This window comes from Zalophus californianus, chromosome 5 (genome assembly GCF_009762305.2).
Source record: "Zalophus californianus isolate mZalCal1 chromosome 5, mZalCal1.pri.v2, whole genome shotgun sequence".
Taxonomy (NCBI): domain Eukaryota; kingdom Metazoa; phylum Chordata; class Mammalia; order Carnivora; family Otariidae; genus Zalophus; species Zalophus californianus.
The window spans coordinates 22,979,713-23,004,466 of NC_045599.1; the positions used below are offsets into that span (position 1 = coordinate 22,979,713).

Genomic DNA, 24,754 nt, shown 5'->3' on the forward strand with positions numbered 1-24,754 from the left:
TTACTTAATCCCTTTTGTTGATTTCACACAGAACAAGAACAAGCAGTTCTTGGCATTAAAGATTAGGGAAAGAAGAAAGTCATTCTGTTAAGACATCTGACCCCTTCAAGGAGGTCTTGCTTTTTTTCGGTCCAATATTTATGGTTTTCAGTGAACTGCTCCTGCAGGCAGGGGGCTACATCTGCTCTGCGGCAGATCAGTGGCTTCAGGCTCAGCCCAGAGTGAACAGGTAACCCGGTCCACGCCCTCAGAGAGTTAACAGTGAATGTGTCCCACACCGTGGTTTGAAGCCCCAAAGACATTTGTTTAATATAAATCCTTAACTAAAAAAAAGGAGCAAAACCGCTTATTCTCTAAATGCATCCAGATATTTGTTCTATCTACATCCAAGGGTAAGTAATATATTCCAAAGGAGATTTACCTGCTGGCAGAATTCAAGGTCTGAGGTGAGTGCTTAAAAACAGAATTCCTGTTTGCTTTTAGTTAGTGACATCATATTTTAATTCTTAACTGAGGTTCTTGGAAGAAAAGATTATGTTTGTGAAATAATTTTTAAGCAATGACCTGAAGGCAAATTGAGGAGGAGAAGAGAGGGAAATAAATAGAGCTTTGCCCCAAGCTGTATGTGGTTGTTTGTAGTTGCATAAAAACACCCTAGGGTTGGCCTTCCCTGGCTGGAAGCATTTATCCATCTCTCCCCACCTCCCCCCCGCCCCACCCAACCCTGTCTTGTTTCTCTTTTTCAAAAGTCCAGTTACCAAAGTTCCTTTGGCATAAACATTGGATGTGCCTCAAACTTCTGGCAGTAGCACTTACCCTTTAAAAATAAGCCAAGGGGGCGCCTGGGTGGCTCAGTTGGTTAAGCGACTGCCTTCGGCTCAGGTCATGATCCTGGAGTCCCGGGATTGAGTCCCACATCGGGCTCCCTGCTTGGCGGGGAGTCTGCTTCTCCCTCTGACCCTCTTCCCTCTCGTGCTTTCTATCTCTCATTCTCTCTCTCTCTCTGAAATAAATAAATAAAATTAAAAAAAATTTTTTTTAAAATAAGCCAAGGTACTGGCTCTTCTTAGTCACGGAGCGATGGAGTAATGATTCCCTTCCCTGGAGAATAGGAAAGCAGCCCTCTCCACGTTCCAATCGTCCAAGTTTTCTGCATTATTGAAGCATCAGTATTCTGATGCTTATGCTTATGTTGCTTCTATTGAAGCAACACTCTCTGACTGGATCGAGTTCTTTGTTTGCTTAGCATTAGTGCTACATTTCATATCGGTTGGTAAGGAATATGGTGGCGTGCTATACATCTGTGATCCTCTGGGGGATTCCTGTACAGTTCATCATATTTAAATAAACTCTGCCCCAAACTGCCGACAGCGCTATTTAGGAATAGGATCTTATCTGTCACTCATTCAAATAGTGTTGCAGGATTTGGTATTTGGGGGCACATAAGACCAACAAGCCCCCTTTTCTCATGGAACTCACGCTCTAGTTTGGGGAGGGAGAACATACACCAGCCAACCCATGAAGGAAAGTGACAATGACAGGTGTTATGAAGAAACAAAGAGGGTGAGGAAAAGTAGGGTGGTGGGTGGTGAGGGTGGAGCATTGCTAATTAGGTTGAGGAGTCAGGGAAGGCTTGTCTGAAATGGTAACCGATGAGACGAGGAATTGGTATGGTGAGTGGGATCCAGCCACAAAGGGGGCTTTGCACCCATGGGGGATGGCATCACAACAGAACAAAGTGAAAATGAAGAAGCCCACAGAGGACACGCATGAATATTTAGAGAAGGAAAGGGTGGATGGGCAGATCTCGCGGGCCAGATCTCGTGGGGCTCCGTATACGATGGAGGAAAATTTGGATTTCATTCCCATCAGAGCATTTGGGAAAAGATGAAGGCAAACTGAAAAGGAAAAAAAATACAAAAAACTATACTGATTTGGAATCTATTTGAAGGAAAGATAACGAGACTTGTTAATTCAGGGTTAGGCAGTGAAGTAATAGAATCAATGATGAGTCTCAGGTTTTTGGTTGAAACAGGTAAACTGTGAGCCATTGGCAGAGGTGAAGAAAACTGAGATTTAAAGAATGAAAATTAAATTTCTTTTGGACCTGTGAAGTTTGATATGTTCATTAGGCATCCAGGTAAAGAAGTGGAATTGGTAGTTGGATATAGGAATATGCTCGGAGCCCAAAGCCTACAGAGGGCAGGATATAATGAACCAAGCAAAAGATCTATGTGTGTAATGCTTGTTTTTCAAGTTAATACTATAGTTTATCATTTAGGCAGTATAGTTTGTCTCAGTGTAAAACACCTATGTTTTGACATTCTGAGGGCATAGCCTATACTTTCTAGTATATGTATTTTGGTATATGTATTTTAGTGAATATATCTTCTGTAAGTTACATCTCTTTTCTCTCTTCTGTTTTCTTAAAAGCGAGGACATTCACTGGCAGCTAGAAAGTATCCTTAGGATTCTGGGTATTTTCATTAAAGTGTATTAAAACCTTGACAAAATGGATTACACTCGATTCCCGTTACGAAAAGAGAGACATTTTACAGGACCCGGATAGCTGATAAATATTTACTAAATATTGTTCATTAAAAGCCATACAATTCTTTCACCAGCAATACTTAGACAGTTGTGCAGGGCACCCTTAAGTGTTTGCTGGGCTTTCTTTAGGGTAGCAAGATGAAGTTGTTAAATGACAAGAATCAAATATCAGCACTGCGAGATTTTTTAAGACTTGAATTTGAAAAGACACCTGCTCTCTTTTCTCCAAAGAAAGCCCATCATTTCTTCCAGACTTTAAGAGTTTTCCTCGTCATAATTAGGGAGGTGGGGATGAGGAAGATGGAGATGTGTCAAAGAATAAAATTCCAATAGAAGGGACTAAATTATGCTGTGTTGACGTAAATGAATACATGCACCTTAATGGATATATTAAAAACATTCGTTCTTTGGGCGCCTGGGTGGCTCAGTTGGTTAAGCGACTGCCTTCAGCTCAGGTCATGATCCCGGGGTCCCGGGATCGAGTCCCGCATTGGGCTCCCTGCTCGGCGGGGAGTCTGCTTCTCCCTCTGACCCTCCTCTCTCTCATGCTGTCTCTCATTCTCTCTCTCAAATAAATAAATAAAATCTTTAAAAAAAAAATTCATTCTTTTATAGTGTTTTCATTTTCTTAATTTCTACCTAACTTCAAATGTTTTATCATCACGTTTTCCTCATTCCACATCTTGTAAAAGATGTAGTTTATCAAAGCATTGAGCTCTGGAAACTTTTCTCATCACACTTAATAACCTCTAAAGAATGACATTTTTAAATTAATATGAGCATTAGCTCTTATTAAGATGTTCTGCGTTAGTTTCGTTATCATTTTCTACTCTGGAACACTCCAAACAATTGATTTTATCTCCAAGACCTAGTTGTTTTAAGGCATTTATACGTTTTTTGTTATTTCTTTCCCCCAAATATTTGAAGCATTTTATTATATGGTTGAGTAAATCATCTCTCTTTTAAAACTCAGTTTTCCTTCAGTAAATCAAAGATGTATTTAATATTCTCATACTAGATATGAAAGCACTTAGAAAAGTTGGCAAGTTCCCAGAACCTTCTTTTCTGCTTAGAAACTACAAAAATAGAAATATAGTCCTTAGAAGAACTCAGATAAGAAATAAATACGAGGGCGCCTGGGTGGCTCAGCCGCTTAAGCGGCTGCCTTTGGCTCAGGTCATGGTCCCAGGGTCCTGAGATTGAGTCCCGCATCGGGCTCCCTGCTCAGCAGGGAGCCTGCTTCCCCCTCTCCCTCTGCCTGCCTCTCTGCCTACTTGTTCTCTCTCTCTGTGTCAAATAAATAAATAAAATCTTTAAAAAAAAAAAAAGAAATACGAACAACCTGAATGCTAGTAGAATTAGCAGGGAATTAATGAATATTTTGAGATGTTTTATTTTAGATATTTTAGACTGTTTAGAATGATATATTATTAAACAGTTTTAATAAGAGCTGATTTTAATATTTAATGATTCATATTTCATGGGTAGTGATGCATATAAAATATACATATATTTTTCTGTCTATCCGCTTGTACCATTCATGCTATGGTTTCCATTAAGAATATACATATCTCTTATTTATTAAATTTCCCAACAAGGAGGGGCCTCTGGGTGACTCAGTCAGTTAAGCACTGGACTCTTGATTTTGGCTCAGGTCATGATCTCAGGGTCCTGGGGTCAAGCCGTGTATTTGGCTCCAGTATCAGCGGGGAGTCTGCTTGAGGATTCTCTCCCTCTCCTCTTCTCTGTCTCCTCGCACATGTATGTGCACATTCTCTCTCTCTCTCTCTCTCTCTCAAATAAATAAATGAATCTTCAAAAAAAATTTTCCAACAAATTTACTTTATGCAGAAAGTCATCAGGTAGTGCATTGACTATGAATCAAAAGACCCATGTTCAATTTCAGACTCTAGTTGTATGACTTTCTGCCGGCCTCTTCTCTTTGAGCCATGGTTCCCGTCATTATATAAAACAGGTGACAACACCCACTTCTCCTCATTTGCCCCTTGCTTCTCATAATCTGGCTATGAGATATACATGAAAAAAATCTAAACTGGGAAGCCCAAAACAAATGGAAGGAATTTATTTTTAAACAGAATGTGGTAATGTTTTCTGCAAATGTCATTGTAAAACTAGAGTGATTTTTGTGTGTTGAAAATAATTGGTCTTTGACTAATAAAAATCATACTTATTAATTATAAAAGCCCGTTTAGGGGCACCTGGGTGGCTCAGTCGGGTAAAGCGTCTGACTCTTGATTTGGGCTCGGGTCGTGAGATGGAGCCCCGCCACCAGCTCTGCACTGAGCTTGGAGCCTGCTTAGGATTCTCTCTCTCCCTCCCCCTCTGCCCCAGCTCACCACCCCCACCCCCACCTTCTGTGCAGGTACTTTCTGTCTCTCAAATAAATAAATAAATAAATAAATAAATAAATAAATAAAAATTATAAAAGCCAGTTTAAATGTGGCATGATAACTTCAAAGTAAAACTTTAAAATATTAAAATAGTAATAATTTTATAACATGATACTTTTCACAAATAAAAATACCAAAAACAGAAATGTAATTAAAAATCCTGAAGATAGGGTGCCTGTTTCCTCTTGGCTTATATATACTACTCTTACTGTAAATGTGGCATGTGGGTGAGGTTTTCCTACAGTCCAAATTGATTTAACGTTTTAAAGTTTACCTCCAAGATTGTTTGTTTTATTATTTATTTGCAAATTTTCACATTGCCTATTCCTTTAATAGTGTTCTTGACGTCCTTGCTATGGACGTATAAAATAAGGTAAGAAGTGGCCAATCTTTGCCCTTCAGTGTGCAAGCACAAGAATCTTCAGCCAAGGATAAATGGCCAGAATTTTCCAAGTGATTATGTTATTCCAAGTGGAGAAAAATAAGAATATATTAAACATATCAGGGATCTATTTCCAGCCTTACCATTAATTCACAGTGTCACATCAGGCAAGTCATTCCATTTCTTTGCCCCTTGAAGTCAGGGAGCTTGAAATTCAAGCCTAACTTCTCTGTGTCTCAAAAGCTCTGTGATCTTGGGCAAATTATCTTGCTTTTCTGAGCAGCCCCGATCTCAGTTTTGTCATCAATAAAATGAATGTAGTAACAGTTATGTCCAGGGTTGATGGAAGGGTTAAGTTATTAAGCACCGAAATTCACATGGAAACAGATTGACATGATGGGGAGAGGCTGGAAGAGACCTCACAAGATGGTTTTTGTTATCACAGCAAATAATGCCAAAGTTGAAGATCTAATCACCAGCCTGACAGGTTCAGATCTCCCTTTATCAGTATAGGTCTTTAGATTAGACTCCTATAGACCAAGCCCAAGAGTGCCAGTTGATAGCTTTAAATCATCTCCATTGCTGGGTCTTCCTTAATCTTCCTGACCTGTAAATGTTACAGTGCCCACCAGTCACAATCAAACCTTTCTCCTCTCTACTCTCAATCCCGGGATATGTTTCTGGCTACAAATACCATCCACAACTTAACTCGTAAGTGTGTAGCTGTGTCTTCTCCCTTGATTTCAGGTTTTATCTATCTACATTCCTACTGGACATCTCCACTTAGAAATCTAATTGGCATCTGATCTCAAAAATGGCCAAAGCTCAACTTTTTCACCATCTCTTCCATCAGCATGCCCTTCTTGCCCATCTAGGTGCTCAGCCTCACAGATCCTGGGATCTCCCTTGGAGCTTCTCTTTCCCACCCTCCCCCCCTGCCCCCTGTCTAATCCATGAGCAACCGCTGCAGATTTGACCTTCAGATGCATCCTGAACCATAACCTCAGTTTACCGCATCCCTACTGCTCTCATCTCAGCCAGCTCTTGATCTCCCTGAGAGTTTAGCTCTGGCTTCCTCTTCACCCCACTTTTGTCCCCTTCTATTCTTTCATAGCAGTTGGAACAATTCCGTTAAAATGGAATTCAAGTTGTGTTACTTTGCTATTAAAATCCCTCTGATGGTTTACTTGGAAGAAAATCCACGTTCCCTTAGGATGGACCACACAGCTCTGTGTGGTCTGCTTCCCCTGCTGGCATCTCCCCCCATCTCCCACCTCCCTGCCACACCTGCTTGCCCTCCTTGTTTATTCCACCACCCCTTTGCTAGCCTCCTTGCTTTTCCTTCAGTATACCAGGGCTCTCCGTTCTCTCCCCTTGAATGTTCCCTTGGATATTTGCATGGCTCAGTCCCTAGCCCATCCACATCCCACCTCCCCAGAGAGGTCTTCTCTGACCACAGGTCCTACTGATAGGTGGTGCGGTCACCTTAGCATCTCAGATGATCCCATACCCAAATTTGGTACAGATGTTAAGACTTAAGACTTATACTACCATACCTGCACCAAGAGGATGTGAACAAGTTTATTACTCATACAATGGGGCTTTCTGGGAAGAGCAGGGTAGGGTCCCAAGCATATCCAAAAATGACTTCAGACAGCCAGGGAAAGAGCCAGGTTCGGCTGTTACTGTGACAAGAAAGAGGCACCGGGACAAGTGGTCTTGTGCACGTGGGGCTGCTTGTGTACTTTGAACTTCCTGTTGCTGCCAAAGGAAGGAGCGCTGGATGTTCCCATCAGCTTGCCCAGATGTGAGTCAGGGAAAGAAAGGGGAGTGCTAGAGCTGAAAGCTACCAGCAATCAGACCTCAAGAATGAAGTCAGATTCTATTACAATGCTTATCTCATAGTCTTCTTTCACTGCTTTATTTTTCTTCACATAACTTATTACCCTACTACAGATTTTATATGTAATTGTTCCTTATTGTCTCTTAATCTCCCCCTTCCACTATTATTTCCTGCTTCCAGGAAAGCAGGGCGTTTGTCTTCTTCATCTATAGTTACACCCTCAGTACTCAATATGGTACCTGACACATAACAGGTGCTCGATAAAAATTTGTTGAGTCATTTTTTAAAGATAAAGTAACAAATATAATGAGCCTCATTGCTGGGATACCTGTGTGCTCCGAATCAGCACAATTTTCACTGGTCCCAGACCTGCATGGTAAGCTCAGTTATAATCAGCAAGTCATGTTTCTGGGGAGGACAGAGCTCCCTGAAGGAGTTTGGATAAATCAAAAGTTTGCATCCCTACATGGAGGGAGTCAAACCATTGCTGCATCCAGCTCACAGCAGAAATTATCTTGGTCATGGGCCCCTACACTTTTCAGAACATTTCATTAATAAGTCATGTTAGTTGTGGCTCAGGTGACCCTTTCTCTGGGTTTCCAGATCAACCTCCCTTTATGTCTACACAGGCTCCCCCTCCTTTTTTTTTTTTTAGCTGAATTAGCACTGCCATTCAGGTTCAAGGCAAGTCTTGCATAGACTCTTGGAGCCAGTCTTTCTCAAACAAGGCAATTTGGAAATGTCTCTGGTCTGCAGCATGGCTTTCCCTGCACTCTGAGTTCCCCGAAGTGCTGCCAGGATAGAAAACACCTGTTCAGAAGAAATGGTCTGTAAATGGCAGTCCCTCTTACTATTATATCTAGAAGATGAGTTTGAAATAAGCCCACAGTGTGGTTGCTTTCTGCTGTAATACTTCAGATCACAGAGCTCTTTTCAAGCTATATTTATGCCTTAAAATGGTTTGTTGAACTGAGGCTGGCATCTCTGAAACCATGGCCTGCCCAAACTCAGGCTGGAGAGGCAACGCAGCAAAGACTTTTAGGGTCAGCTGGAGCCCGGGCCAAGTCAGCAGGGCAGGTCTCTCCTTTTAAGTACTCTCCAGCCCTTTCTCAAAAGAGGCCTTCACCCTGTCCCCCCACCATGCCTTTCCTGCTGCAGTCGAAGAAAGTCTGCTATTTTATGCCGTTTTTTGTTTTTTGTTTGTTTGTTTGTTTTTGTTTTTGCCCCAGGATTCTCTGACAGTCTGTTTGCCCTTACTGTTACTTTGTACCCATCTGTAATACCCAGTTGGCTTGCTGCCTTTATTTTTTCAATGTATAATACTGGAGTGTCTGTGAAGGCAGCAAACTGTTGGAATATAGTTATTTCATGGAGTGTGTTGGTGTGACACATGTGCGTGTGTAATTATCAGTGGGTTTTAGAAAAAAGAGGTCTTAGGTTAAATGGAATCAAGATGGAAGAGTCATAAGCCCTAACATGTGTTGTTATAAATATCAGATGATCCTTTAGGAATTAGACCATACTTTCGTTTTGCACATTAAGCAGCTAGTTACCCGAGGCTAAAGGCAGAAATGATTTGCCCCTTTGTTTTCACTGTTAACTTGTATTTCTTTTCTGTGTCTCCATCTATCAACAAACACGCTTGTTTTTGAGAAAGCAAGGTTGATATAAAATTACCTGTATTTAAGCAGAACCTTCAGACTTTCACTTTTCATAGACATACAAAGAGGCATTTAGCTTGGGTGTTTTAGATTTTCTGGGTAGGATTAAGCCCATGTTCTGGAAGACAAAGACTTTGTTGTTAGAGGCCTGTCCATTTCAGCAAATGAATAAGTGAACATATGGCTGGGTAGGGGGTAGTTGTAGTTCAAGCACTGCCCGGCATCTAGTAAGCTCAACAGACAATGCTGGAAACCAGCTGGATGTGACTCCTGTCCTGCTATGGACACGGTCTGTCCACGTTGTTATGGGTGCATGGTACTGAAAGGCAAAGGGAAACTGCTCTACTGAAACCCAAGACCGTGGGATCTCTGTATTAAGAGGTCTGACTCATCCTGCAGATTCTCTTTTGAATTTCAAATGGGATTTTATTTTATTTTTTTTAAGATTTTATTTATTTATTTGAGAGAGAGAGAATGAGAGACAGAGAGCACGAGAGGGAAGAGGGTCAGAGGGAGAAGCAGACTCCCTGCCGAGCAGGGAGCCCGATGCGGGACTCGATCCCGGGACTCCAGGATCATGACCTGAGCCGAAGGCAGTCGCTTAACCAACTGAGCCACCCAGGCGCCCTCAAATGGGATTTTAAATGGCTGGAGATAAAAATGAGTACTTTCTGTGTATTGTAAAATGGCTTACTCTGTGTGTGTGTGTGTGTGTGTGTGTGTGCAAGTCCATAAATATTTAATTACTAACTATTGAATTAGAAACTCATGTTTTGATTGCTTCCTATTCCTGAAATCATGGGGAAACACTTGGAAAATAGAACATGGGCTTTGCAGGGTTTTGAGCTGGTTTTTTTCCTCTCTTCCCTTTCTTTCCTTCCTTCCCTTTCTCCATCTCTGTCTCCCTTTCTTTCTTTGATTTGCCTTCCCTCTGTTTCTTTCTTCCTTCCACAAATATGTTGTGAACATCTCTTATGCACCAGGCACTGTCCTAGGCAATGGGGTACAGCAGAGGAGAGAACAGACAACAGACCTCCCCACATAGCACCTTCATTTTAATGAGTTCAAATTCTGTCTCTTGTTTATTTCGTGTCTGTGACCTTGGACCTGAACTTCATTATCCCAATGTGCAAAACGGGGATAATGTGTCTTATTTTGTAGGGTTGTCATGGTGATTAAAATGAGAAAGTACGGTAACCTGAACATGGGGGCTCAAACACTCCTTTTGCTCCTGCTGATTGGGCTGCAAACATGTCTTCTGTTCCTGTCCTGCACCCTGTGGATTTCTGTGTTTGCCCCCTTTCTCTGTCTGTTTCTACCTCACTTGTTTTTGCTTGTTTGCTTCTCTGTCTGCTTGTATCTCTGTCTGGGTCTCAATACCTGTGTCTCTGTGTACAACTGTGTGTCTCTGGGTGTGTGCCTTTCTTTCTTCGTATGTCTCTCTGTGTCTAGTTTTTTGTTTTTTTTTAACTTTCTCTCTCCCTCTGTATGTGGGGGGGTGGAGAGAGAGTGAGAGAGAGAAAGAAAGAGTGAGAGCGATTGACAGCAAGCATCCCTCCTTCTGCATGTGCCTTTGTCTCTTAATATCACTCAGCGTGTGGATTTCTCTGTGTCTCTGAATGTCCCTCACATTGCATCCCTGTATAAGTGAGTGTGAGCGTCTCCCTGCATCACTTGGAGTTTCTCAATGTTTCCCTCACAGTGTGGGTCTCTCTCTTTGTTATTATGGATCTCTATTTCACTTTTGGTCCCTTTCTGTTTTGTTTATACTCCCTCCACCCTTGCTCTGTGGGTCTCTCTCACTTTCTTTCACTTTCACTGTCTTTCCTGCTTTCCGTGTGTCTCTGCGGGTCTCTCATGTATTTTCTCTCTCTTATCTCTCTTTATCTCTCCCTTCTCTTGTTCTTTGCCAGTCTCTGTCTTCTTTCTCTTCTGCATTTATTTATGTAGGTATTATGTATTCATCTAATTGTACCTATGTATTTATGCATGTTCTCCTCAGGGAGAATTAGAAGCAATAGGAATTTGTTCTAAGAAGGTTTGGAGGAATTTATGGACAGCTAAGGGTATTTTTATTTTCTTTTTTCTTTCTTTTTTCTTTTTTCTTTTTTCTTTTTTTTTTTAAGTAGGCTTCACACCCAGCATGGTGCCCAACCAGGGGCTCGAACTCACGACCATGAGATCAAGACCTGAGCCAAGATCAAGGGTCAGATGCTCAGGCGGGACCTCAGGCACCCCGAGGGGGATTCTTTTTAATTGTAGGTGGGAGTTATGAAAATTTGGTTGTATTTTAGATGATGTACCGCTAGTTTCTGAACAATTTCAAAATGGACACGTATCAAACCAAATATAATTAGCAACCCTCAGACCCACCTCCCAATATCCATATATTCCAGGGTCACTTTTTGAAGCTCCCTTTGCCAATCCTGATTATGTTTTCTTTTTTAAATTTGCCATTCTGCTGACCTTCCTTTTCTACTTCCTTACCCCTGCCAACCTCCCAGTGCATCATGCCAGTTAGTACCAGGTTAATGTAGTTATTTTATCAGGCTCTGTTGGATGCCGTCCTCTGGCTTCGAGTCATCCCCCTCAACTTCACAACATCACTAGCTGGGTAGTCTTTAAAAAGATTCATCTGACCAATATTTTGCCCATCAACCAATATGCTCAACGTGCATGAGATGCTACTCACCCACTTTACAAATAAAACCAGTTCCCAGTTATTTCCAGTAAGATAAAACCCATCTTAAGAAAGAAACATAAAAAGAAAAGAAATTGGATGAAGAATTTTAATGAACCAATATATGTAGCACCAGTGTATCATCCACTTAACTAGATGGTGTTTGACTTGTCTTAATATTAAGAAGTTGTTGCTTTTTTAATTTTCTTTACAATTTAGGACAAAGGTCAGCAAAAAAAGCACCAATTCGTAAATTATTTTAGACTTTGTGGATCATACTTTCTCTGTCACAGGTATTTAATTCTGCCTCTATATTACAAAAACAGCAATAGACAGTCCATATAAATAGGCGTGATGGTGTTCTAATAAAACTTTATTTACAAAAACAGGAGGTAGGTTGAATTTGGCCCCTATAGGCTGTAGTTTGCTAATAACCCTTGATTTAGACCTTATGATAACATCTTATTGTCATGTTTTAGGTAAAATTTCCATTCCTGTGCAAACTATTTTTTTAAACTTTTATTTCTCTCTCTCTCTCTCTCTTTCCCTCTTTTCATATATGTATGTACATAATGAGTGTGTGTGTATGCCAAAAATAACTATCTTTTGGACTTGCCGCAGGTTTTATATAATTTTTACATTATTATTATAAACAAAGGAATCATATTATCTTCATTTATATATACTTCCTGGCTCATAATTTGAATCAAGGAAACGAAAATCTGAATGATGCTATTGACAACTTTAGATAATTATTTCAGTAAACTGTAAAACAATCGTAATTTAGATCACTTACATCAGTTATGTCATTTCTATTTCATTCTTTCAGAAGTGCTTAGGTTTTGATTCTCAGTTATCTTTTAAAGGAAGATTTTAGAGAATGGTTTAAAAGTATTTTGTGTGCATGTACTTACTGAATCAGTTTAAAGATGTTTGTAAAATTTTAGACTTTTATTGAGAAGCTTCTATTTGCAAGTCTTTGGATAACTAGAGCTGAATAAATTGTAAACTGAATTTTCATGAAATCTGAATTGGCCTTAAATGAGACAAATCATTACATGAAATTTTAGAAGTTCCACTTTTCTCATAAAGTTAATTCTAGATGAATATAATTGTTAAATGTAAAGAAGAAGATAGTCTATTGTTTTGTTTTTTTTGTGATGTTGGATGGGAAAGGAGATTTTTAATCACAAATTAAGTAGAAAATATTACCAAAGAAGAGAATAATATATTTAATTATAAAAATAAACACATTGAATGCAAATATTGAAAATAAAAATTAAATTAAAAGGAAATAAATTCCATTAACTATTAAAACAAAGTACTAATCTTATTAATGTTTTATTATGCGACAAGAATTCAACTTGCCTAAAATCAAAGAAAATAAATCCAAAAAAAGATTATTCCACATTTTCTTATCAAACTAACATTTTAAATTAAATGAATTCTTAGTTCTAGTACATTGAAAGGTATGATGTAAATAGGATGTCCTTTTTATACAACAATTTTGGTAACAAAGTCATAAAAATTGATAGCTATTAGGTTCTTTCAGGAATCTATCTGAATGAGCTGCAAAGATTTATAGACAGGATATTCACTCAGTTTTATTTAGATAGGTAAATATTTGAAAACAAGCTGGTTATCCAAAAATAGGTGATAGTAGTTAAATTGTGATATAATGATATGATAGTCATATAAACATGAAAAATCATGTTTTTGAAGCATAAGAGCTAGTATCTTAGGATAGTGTTCAGAATATAATATTAATAAAGTAAAATATATAGCTCTAATACAGTGTGATTGTGACTTTTCATGTATATACATGGTTATATAAAAATAATGTTGGTGTAGTAGGATTACAGATTTTTTAATTCCTTTTTAAACTTTCACGTGCTTTCCAAATTTTCTATGATGTGCATGCATTTCAAAATCAGAAGAAATACACCTTCTCTTTTTTTCCCATAACAGTAAATAATGAATCTCTTCTCATACCCCTCAAAGCATGATCTTCTGGGTCTGTTTTAAAAGGGAAGACCAGTGGTGCCTGGGCGGCTCAGTCAGCTAAGCGTCTGACCCTGGATTTAGGCTCAATTCATGATCTCGGGGTCCTGGGATGGATCCCCACAGTGGAATCCCTGCTCAGCAGGGATTCTGCTTGAGGAGTCTCTCCCTCCCCGCCCTCCATGTGCACTCCCTCTCTCTCTCTAAAATAAATAACTAAATTTAAAAAGTAAAATAAAAGAGAAGACCACAGAATAAAGATACCTTGAGAGTTAAATAAGTGGATTTGATATTTTTAGACAAAAGCCTTACCCTAGTATGGATAATTCAATTTTCTCTATCAGTTGAATCATTTTTGGATAATTATTTATCCATATTTAGTAAGCTTGTATAGCTATAGCACACAGAGGTTAAAGTCTATGGAATTTGGTTTATAAACCACCTTCTTACTGTTTTCTGGAGTGTACAACACATTTTATAAATAATGATACTTGCTGAGACTCATCTCTGACCTGGAAAGCATCCAAGAGTTATACTATAGAAAAGATTGTTCTCTGTTCAAGCAGAATAAATCCTAAGATTTGCAGCACTACTGTTTTGTACAGAAAAAATGGCGGCAGAAAATCCAAGAACGAGTTCCATGGCAGGTCGGCCATATCCAACATGGCCCTGGGAGGTAGGAACCAGTACAGAACTGCTCCTGTCTTGGAAGGAGCTGCTCTTATCTGAGTGAGTTTTTTTCTCTGTCTGCAGAATGTTTACCTTCAACCCTATTGATGTGGGGCTAAGGAAATCAGCAAGTTGGAGTCTTATTTTCGATATATCCATACTCTTGCTTACCTCCTATTTTATTTTTTTAATTTATTTTTTGTTTTATCAAATAATGACTTCTATAGTTTGAAAAAAATCAAATAGTACTCTCAAGATAAACGGTAACCCCCTGCTATCAATACCTGATCTCTAGAGGTAAACACCCTTCATTATGTTAAGGTATTTTTGGTTGTTATATAGTAACATATTTCTCAATAAAATATGTATGTTACTATTTCTTGATTTTTCAGTTTTAATTGTCATCTACCTGGCTTCCTACTCACATACTCATATAGATATATTTCTTCTCCCTCTTTGGCACAATATAATTATGATCACCTAAAAATATGTTGATAATCAGGTTTTTAAGTTATTATAAAGAAATTAAAATATGTACATTTTATTCACAGTGGAGGCATATCATGTAATTAAAATATCATTACAATTTGATTTTTTCAACTTTTCATTTCTAATAATTACTTTTTTTTAAAAAATTCTTTTTAAAAATTTAGCTTTCTAAATACCTAATGAATTAGGATCTAAAGGAATTAGTATCAAAATACTCTCAAACTCTCCATCACAGCTGATATTTGTTGTAATGATTTAACAGCACTTGGAGTATTTTTATTTTTTAAAATATTTTATTTATCCATTTGTCAGAGAGAGAGAGCATGAGCATGACCAGGGGGAGGGGCAGAGGAAGAGGGAGAAGCAGGCTCCCCGCTGAGCAGGGAGCCCGACATGGGACTCCATCCCAGGACCCTGGGATCATGACCCGAGCCGAAGGCAGACGCCTAACAACTGAGTCGTGCAGGCGTCCCAGCACTTGGGAGTATTTTTAAGTAATTTTTTCTTTTCTTGAAGACCATCACCCTGGATATCTTCAACAATCTGTCATTGTCCCACCAAATGTGAACAGTATTCTGATTTCTCTGACTATAGATTAGTTTTGCTCTGAGATCAGAGCAGAAGAGTTTAATGATCTCACCATTTAGTGTTCATACTTTTATGTAACGCTACTGTTTTCAGTAGATTCCTCAACCCCAAACTGGTGTCTGTGTGGATGGACTTCTCCAGACAGTTAGTCTCCAGTATTTGGTTAATGTGTAGCAAGGGCAGATGCCCACATGCATTGTCTATGTTGGAGTATCTAAAGGTGCAGGAGCTTCTTAAACATTTTCAACCAAGCCTTCTGCCTTCCTCATTCTTTTTGCTGCTTCCATAAACACCTCAGAACATTTATTGCATCCCTACCTGTTAGGCTTTGATGTCAGCTTTTCCCACTCTGCTTAGTCACATGGCTGCCACCTATCTACTTTCCAGTTTTAAAAATAGGTGACCTTGGGGCGCCTGGGTGGCTCAGTTGGTTAAACGACTGCCTTCCGCTCAGGTTATGATCCTGGAGTCCCAGGATCGAGTCCCACATCGGGCTCCCTGATGAGCAGGGAGTCTGCTTCTCCCTCTGAACCTCTTCCCTCTCATGCTATCGCTCATCTCTCTCTCTCAAATAAATAAATAAATTCTTTAAAAAATTAGGTGACCTTGCCCTCACATTCTCTTTGTTCTTGACAGTTAATAGGTAAAAATCTTTCCTTTAAGACTGAGAAGGAACTGAGATAAAGAATGTGCTCTGTTGATCATTTTTAATTATAAGTGTCAGGGACATTGAATACTCCTTTATTGTTGTGGATGTATTATTATTTCTTGTTAATTTTATAATTACCTTGGGTGAGGATGGGGGTAGCTCAGAGGGAATCGTGGATTTACCATAGTCATACTGACAGTATATTCTTAATCTAATTGATAGTATATTCTTACTGTAACTTTTTGGTGAGTTGTAATCGACATTTAATGTTATATAAGTCTTAGGTGTGCAACATAATAAGTTGACATTTGTATATATCGCAAAATGATCACCAAAATAAGTCTAGTTAATGTCCAACATCACACATAGTTATAAATTTCTTTTTCTTGTGGTGAAACTTTTAAGATTTACTGTCTTAGCAACTTTCAAATATTCAGCACGGCATTTTTAACTGTACTCACCATGCTGGATGTAACATTCCCATGACTTATTTATTTTATATCTGGAAGTTTGTACCTTTTGATCCCCTTCACTCACTTCACCCTCCCCCCACTCCCTGCTTTTGTTCTCTATATCTATGAGCTTTGGATTGGGGATTTTTTGGGGTTCCGTTTTTGCTTTTGTTTTTAGATTTCACATGTAAATGAGATCACTTGGTCTTTGTTTTCCCCTGTCTGATTTATTTCACTAAGCATAACGCCCTCAAGGTCCATCTATGTTGTTGCAGATGGCAATATTTCCCTTTTCTTGGCTGAATAATATCCCTGTGTGTGTGTGTGTGTGTGTGTGTGTGTGTGTACTACAATTTCCTTATCCATTCATCTGTTAGTGGGCACTTAGATTGTTTCTGTGTCTTGGCTACTGTAAATCATGCTGCAGTGAACATGGGGGTACAGATATCTTTTCCACTTATCCTTCACATAAGTGCCCAGAAGTGGAATTGCTGGATAATATGGGAGTTTTATTTTCAATTTTTGGAGGAACCTCTATTCTGTTTTTCACAGTGGCTGCACCAATTCACATTCCCACCCACAGTGCTCAAGGGTTCCCTTTCCTCCACATCCTTGCCAACACTTGTTATTTCTCATCTTTTTTTAAAATAGCCATTCTAACAGGTGTGAGGTTCTCATTTTTGATCAGTGTATATAATTCACGTTACTTAACATAGTGCCTATGGAACGTAAAGTATAGTTCTAGTTTTTCTTTCAGTTCTAAAGTATGAATCAGAAGAAAAAAAGTGAGAATATTGCACATTCAAAAATAATATTTACAAGCAGTTGCCATAATATTTGTAAGTCAAATATTTCAGGGATTAGATGACCTCAGTGTACTGTTTACCCTACGCTAGGCCCTGGGTTCACCTATATACTGCGGTACTTAGGTGAGAGAGGTATTCTCAGTTTTACAGGTGAATAAACTGAGAATCAGAATGGTAGTCAACCTTTTGTTCAAAGTTATATAGATAATGAGTAGTGGAGCTGAGAGTACAAACTCAAGTGTATTTTATAAATTTTTTAAAGTAATGCTTTTTTTCCTGAAATATGCTTTCTTCCTTACCTGATCTCTACCGAAATAAGGCTTTTGTAATCTGGAATGTAGGAAGATCTTTTACCAGATATGGGTATAATAAAAGCTATATTACTCTAGGCCAGTGTTAGTTTCATTAGCTGTCGGACATGGTTCTGCAACAGAATTAAATTTTTTTTTTTTTTTTTTTTTTTTTTTTTTTTACTTCCCTTCCATTACTGCCTATGTGGAACTTACTTCTGGATGTTTGCATTAAAGTTACAGTAATGAAAGAATGGAGAACTGGGGAATTAATAAATTACAAGTAAAATCTTTTCTTCTAACAGAGAGAAGGAGAAAAGGATCATCAAGTGCGTTTAGCAGTTGGAAATGGTGTACGGAGTGATGTATGGAGGGAATTTTTAGACAGATTTGGAAATATTAAAATGTGTGAGCTTTATGGAGCTACTGAAGGAAACATTTGCTTCATGAATCACACTGGGAAAATAGGATCCGTTGGGAGAACAAATTTCTTTTACAAAGTAAGTACAGTATTTTCTTTACATAAGAAATATATTGAGGTCAGTTTACCTCTCTTCTAGTCTTCCTGCTTGTAAATTATGGTAAATGTGATCACCTTTCTTTTTCCTTTTTTTTTCTTTCTTTAAGCTGAGAAATTATATAGTCATGGCCTCTAGGTGAACCATAGTTTATAAAAACCTCAACTATCTCCCATGTTTTCCTCTATAATGTGGGGATAATGACACCTAAGTCTTTTGGTCTGTTTTCAAATTTAATAATATAATGTATAAAAAACAAGCGAAGTTTCTGATACATGTTGATTTGACTCTTTCCATTTTTCCTGAGTCTTTTTAATCCAGTGTTTCTGATTACACTTCATTTTTATATCACTCAAAAATTATGTATAGATTTCTGATAAACCAAGCTACCACTAAAATCTGTCCAAAAAATCATTTGCCTAGGAGTGAAAGACTTTCAGCTGATTTCTCAATAGCAGCCATGGATTGAACAATGTCTTGAACTGCTTTGAAGAAAATAATTGTCAAAATAAAGTTTATCCTCAGCAATATTATTTAAAGAATAAAAGTGCAAGTAAAGAAAATAGTCTCTGAGTTTATATAGCGCAATGTAGATAACCTCACGTGGAAATAAACAACTCCAGAATCATAGTAGGATATTAATTATAGCTCTTGCAGTATTTGATAGAATAAACAAAAGAAAACCTTCAATGTTACAGAATATGCAATAAACAAATTACTTGAGCTAACGGTCATATATAAGATACTACATCTAAAAACTGCAGACTATCCATTCTTTTCAAGCACTTATGAAACATCCACACAGATTACCGCACCACTTAGGGAATTCTAGCAAACTTCAGAGGATTGAATATGGATTATGTTCTCTGACAGCAGTTTAATTAAGGTAGAAATAAATTTTGTAAATGACAGGTAGGTCATCTCCTATATATTGGGTTATAAAACGTCTGTAAATGTCCATGAGTCGACAAAAAATCATGATTGAAATTAAAAAATAATTTGAGATAGGGCGCCTTGGGTGGCACAGTTTATTCTTGATTTCGGCTTTGGTTGTGATCTCGGGTTGTGGGAAGGAGCCCACCCTTAGCAGAAAGTCGGTTTGTGCTTGTCCCTCTCTCTCTCTCCTTCTGCTCCAACCCCTGCTCATGTTCGTGCTCTCTCTCTCTAAAATGAATAAAAATAAAAAATCTAAAAACAAATTATTGGAGCTGAATTAAAATGAAAGTGTTATATTTCAAAACTTTTGGATCTACATAAGAATGTAGATCCAAATAAGAATGGTTGAAAATTTTTGAGCTAAATATCCATTTCTTGGGGTTAATTAAAAAGCAACTAAAATAAACTCAAAGAAAATAAAAATAAGGAAGTAATCAAGAACATAAAGTAAAAAAATACAAGATAAACATTTAATGAGAAGTGTCAGAAGAGAGAAACATATAAATTTTAAAAAGTAAAGAAACAGATTCAAAGCTGGTATAAATTTCTCTGATGTTTGGAACCTAGAGAAGGTGCAAACTGTTTTTATGATATACTCTTTGGGATTTTGAGGGTCTTATTGGCATCTTAGAAATGCAGCTACATTCTCAAAAGTAATTTTTGGGAAAGTAAGTGCTGATATTACTGAGTTTTTCATTCCTTACAGTTAATTTTCTCAACTTGTTACACTGGTTCCGTTAAAAATTTGGTATTCATATTAAAGCTACTTAGTGAAGCTGAGTTATTTCCAAGTAATCATCCAACAGGAGCACAATGAAGAAGATTTGTATTTTACATTACTGGCTTGACTTCATTATAATTTTATAATATCTTAAATTCCCTGTGAGACTGTAATACTGTCAATAAAGCAAGAAGTCATGATTGTCTCTAATTTATTTGGAAAACTTCTGATTTTCAACTTATTTTTTTTTCAGTTTGGAAATGAAAAAAATTGTACCTATTATCATATGAATTCTACTCTATCTTTTCTCATTTCATGCATGTATTATGGTTTTGTTACATAGGTCATCAGAAAAGTTTGGACCAATAACTGTTTCATAATCATGTGGGGAGATTTGATAAGTCTGTCTCTCAAAAATTTAAACCTCGTGGAAGCTTCCACTTACTGGCTCAGAGACAAATCAGCATCTAAGCAGAGATAGGATAGTAATAGAGAAGGAAAAACATGAGGCTTCAACACAGAGTTCCTGCATCCCAAATGTCCTTCTTGTGTTCTGTACTTACCATTTAAATGCATGCATCCAAAGGGATATGTGAGCCATATACACCCCCAGAGCAAACACTATAAAAAAATTGGTGACTGCCTTTGAGAGACAATCCAAGTCACAGTTACAGACTGGCTTCTCCTTTTCTACACCCAAAGATAATATAATTAGGAGGGAAAAACATGAAATCCCTAGAGGAAATAAAACTTGAAAAAAAGAGAGAGAGAGAGAAAATAAGTCTTAATTAAAGATAACTGAAGAAAAATATGGATACATAGCAAAATAATAAGCTCTGTAAAATGACCAGGGGATTTTAGAAAAACAATTTCCCATAGGTTCAAAAATTTCAGTAATATTCTCTTTAAAAATAAGAGCTCAGTGGGATGTCTGGGTGGCTCAGTCAGTTAAGCATCTGCCTTCGGTTCAGGTCATGATCCCAGAGTCCTGGGATCGAGTCCCACGCTGGGCTCCCTGCTCAGCGGGAAGCCTGCTTCTCGCTCTGCCTGCCATTCCCCCTGCTTGTGTTCCCTCTCTCTCTGTCTCTCTGTCAAATAAATAAAATCTTAAAAAAAAATAAGAGCTTAAAAGAGAGGAAAGTGCAAGGGAAATATAAATCAACAAAAGGAGTTGGAAAGTAGACATACTCAGTTCAAAGGAAAAAAATAAAAGGGAAGACTGAAAGTATTGCAAAGATGAACACCACAAGCTGTAAACATTGTTAGGGAGCAAGATGAATGGGATTAAAGACACACAAACACAATAAAAAGAAGAAGCAAATAAGAATGTAAAATAAATGAGAAAAATTTTGAAAACATAGACAATCATCTGACATCCGCTAATTGGTGTTTCTGCAGGAAAAAAAATGATTTGAAACCTAATAGAGGAAAACTTCCTTAAATTTAAGACTTCAGTCTTTTTTTAAATTATATTTTATTATGTTAGTCACCATACAACACATCATTAGTTTTTGATGCTGTGATCCACGATTCATTGTTTTCGTGTAACACCCAGTGCTCCATGCAGTACGTGCCCTCCTTAGTACCCATCACCAGGCTCACCCATCCCCCCAGCCCCCTCCGCTCTAGAACCCTCAGTTCGTTCCTCGGAGTCCATAGTCTCTCATGGTTCGTAAAGACTTCAATCTTTAGCAAAAGAGCACACTGTGTTCCAGGAAAAAAAAAATATTAGTACAGGATGACCATCAGAAAAATATATGCTGGTGAAAGTACTGAACATAAATTAAAGAACTGTAAGGAGAAAATAAAGGTTGTACAAAGTATAGGGTGAAGATGGGAATCATCTCCAGCATCTCTCAAAACAAGAACAAAACACTCAATGCCAGGGGAAAAAAAAGGAAGGAAGGAAGGTATTCACCTAAGAATTTAACTTCACCCTGAGTGAAGGTGAACAACTGAGTTGTTCTTTGAGTATAAAGGCAACAAAGCTGTGTTCTCAAAATTTTAAGAACTCAGAGAATATAATACCCATGTATTTATAGGAATGTCATACTTCTTTATAAAATTCACTCCGTGGAAATGTCCAGTCGACCTGAAGATAAAGCAGAATTTAGAAATGAAGGAATCGCCTTCAGTTAAAAGGTTTGATTGAATCCATCGAAATACAGAAGATTGAACAGCTCCAAATTATGTTGATAAATGGGACGGCATATAAGGAGGAAATATAGGTGCTAATTTTCTCATCTTTTATAGTAAGTCCATAAATACAGTGTAAAGAAACGGATTTAATAAAAAGCCTCCTTCACATTTTGGTAAACTTTTTTATTATCTTAAAAGTAGGCATTTCTTATGGACCAGGAAATTTAGCTGGCTGTGCAGTTAGGCAGTAACCCACACGAGACCACCCTCACTTCCCCCAGCACTTGCTGGGTTTGAAGTCCCGACAACCCATTCTGGGTTCGATGATTCGCTAAGGACTCACAAAACTCCCGAAAGCTGTTTACGCTCATAATTACTGTTACTACATCTAAAGGATACAGATTAAAATCAGATGGAGGGAGAAGCAATAGGGCAGAATCAGTAGGGCACCAAATGCAAGGCTTCTAGGGGTCCTTTCTTGTGGAGTCAGGATGGCATTACTCTCCTGGAACTGATATGTGACCATGTACATGGAGTATTGCTGGCTAGGGACACTCACCAGCCTTGGTGCCCACAGTCTTCCTTGCAGCTCCATCATTTAAATCTACTTGGCTGCTTGTGCGGCTGACCTCCATCTAGAATCCTTCAAGAGGTCAAGCTGGAAGACCCAAAGTCCCCCAACCTACATCAATCACATTATTCGTGTGGCTCAGAGACACTAAATCTAAATCATATGGTCACTATCTGGATGCCAAAAGCCCTTAGGTTAACACATACACTCCTGTTGCCCATGACATTGCAGGGGCATAGAGATTATCTCCCAGCAGATGAGAGTGAAAGCCAGACCTCTGGTTAAACTGGGGTTAAGGTTAAATTCTTGATGCTGCAGGGACTGATTTCTCCTATGCTAAAGAAACACATCATTTAACTTCAGTTCCATTTTCTTTTGTTACATTCAAAGAAATTTAAATTGATTCCCTTTCTTAAAATGGTGTGGTTTCATCTTTCATAGATTATTTTATTAATCAGTTTCCTACCTTTCTCTCTATTTAAACACATTTGTAATGATGCTCATCAAATGCATTCCTTTATATAGTCTACTAAAAGTTTTCAATATACCTGAGACTGTGAACACAGTGAACACAACAGACATAAATTCCTGCTCATGTGCAGGTTATATTCGATTGGGGAAGACAGAAAACAAGATAAATAAATATAACGTAATATAATACACATTACATACTCTTAAATGCTGAGAAGAAAAAGTAATCAGGAAAAGAAGATTGTGTGTGTGTGTGTGTGTGTGTGTGTGTGTGTGTGTGTGTGTGTGTGTGTTTTGGTAGGGATTTTGCAATTTTAGAGAGGGTAGTCAGAAAGGCCATACTGAGAAAGTGATATTTAGAGAAAGATTTGAAGGAAATAGAGGAAGGAGTCATGAGGCTATCTGGTGTTCAAAGTGGAATGAGTAGGGGCACCTGCGTGGTTCAGTTGGTTGTGTGTCCAGCTCTTGATTTTGGCTCAGGTCATGATCTCAGGGTTGTGGGATTGAGCCCAGAGTTGGGTTCCACGCTCAGCAAGGAGTCTACCTGAGATTCTCTATCTCCCTCTCCCTCTTTTCCTCCCTCTCCCTCTAAAATAAATAAATAAATCCTTTTTAAAAAAGTGGAATGAATAGCCGGTACAAAGGCCCTTATGTGGTTACATGCCTGCCATGTTTGAGGGACATCAAGGAGACCACAGTGGTCATAGTGAGGTGAGCAAAGATTTTGAGCAGAAGACCAAGGGTTTCTATTTCAGCTTTAATGGGATCACTTTGGCTCTGCTGAGAATATATTACACCATGTTAATGCCAGTTTACTTTTGGTTGAATTTGGAGAAATTATAAATTTTCTTCATATTTTTCTATTTTGCTTGTTTTTTTTAACACAACTCTGTGAACCATTCAGAACTCTGCTGTTGCATAAAAATACATTCTAGGGACGCCTGGGTGGCTCAGTCATTAGGCATCTGCCTTCGGCTCGGGTCATGGTCCCGGGGTCCTGGGATGGAGCCCCGCATCGGGCTCCCTGCTCAGTGGGGAGCCTGCTTCTCCCTCTCCCACTCCCCCTGCTTCTGTTCCCTCTCTCACTGTGTCTCTGTCAATAAATAAATAAAATCTTCTTTAAAAAATGCATTCTAAGACTAAGTATTCATAATAACCCAACTATGTGTAATATTAGATATAATATATATTTATTTACATAAATAGATGTATGTATTATGGGTATAGATGCATAATAGATATTATGTATATATAATAGATTTATGATTTATATGTGTGTTTGTGTTTTTTTAGGGTCTTTTGTTAAAGAAAACAGAGAGACTAACCTTTCCCTATGGTGCGAGAGAAATGAGCCTCTATCGTGTAGGCAATGTAGTATAATGTTGAGGGGAAAACCGTGAACTGCCATCACTGTACCAAGGCCTGTAGTCTAAGCTCTGCCTTTCCTTAAGTTTTTCACTTTGACAAGTCACTTTCCTCTGAATTCAGAGTCTCCGCATGTATTCACGGAGGGAATGATTTTTGTGTTCTCCTTCCAACTTCTACATTTGTAGGTATGAATATGCAGAAGCATGCAGGTGTGTGTGGGAACTCCAAGGGCAGTGTGTGTAGCCACATAAGTGTGGAGTGCACAGCACTGGGGATCCATTTACCCAGTCTGTTGTGAGTGAGACCCCTGTGACTCTGCTCTGGACACAGACACAGATACCCATACCTGTGCATGCACACGTACATTTAGGGGTATTAAAGTGGGGATCTGTCTTTTTTTAATCTGCATTGTGATAACAAAGTCATTTTTGTAATCTTGTGGGATCTCTTGAAGGCAAGGAAAAAGTAGAAATCCCTCTAGCTGAAACTTAATACTCAGATCCAGACTAGCTCTGGAAGATGCTGTGATATATTTAAATTCCAGTTGTATCATAAAATT

The 24,754-nt window shown here is 38.3% G+C and overlaps 1 protein-coding gene across 3 annotated transcripts in view; it reads left to right on the forward strand.

Annotated features, from left to right (window-relative positions):
* SLC27A6 (solute carrier family 27 member 6) overlaps positions 1-24,754 on the forward strand; it is a 68,947-nt gene that overhangs the window by 31,538 nt on the left and 12,655 nt on the right. For 2 of the 3 annotated variants that reach the window (XM_027605739.2, XM_027605737.2), the window contains one exon: positions 17,777-17,971. The exons of the other annotated variant lie outside the window; for it this stretch is intronic. In XM_027605739.2, the coding sequence (XP_027461540.2) occupies positions 17,777-17,971 (195 nt within the window). The remainder of the gene's footprint in view (positions 1-17,776; positions 17,972-24,754) is intronic. 3 annotated transcript variants of the gene reach the window in all.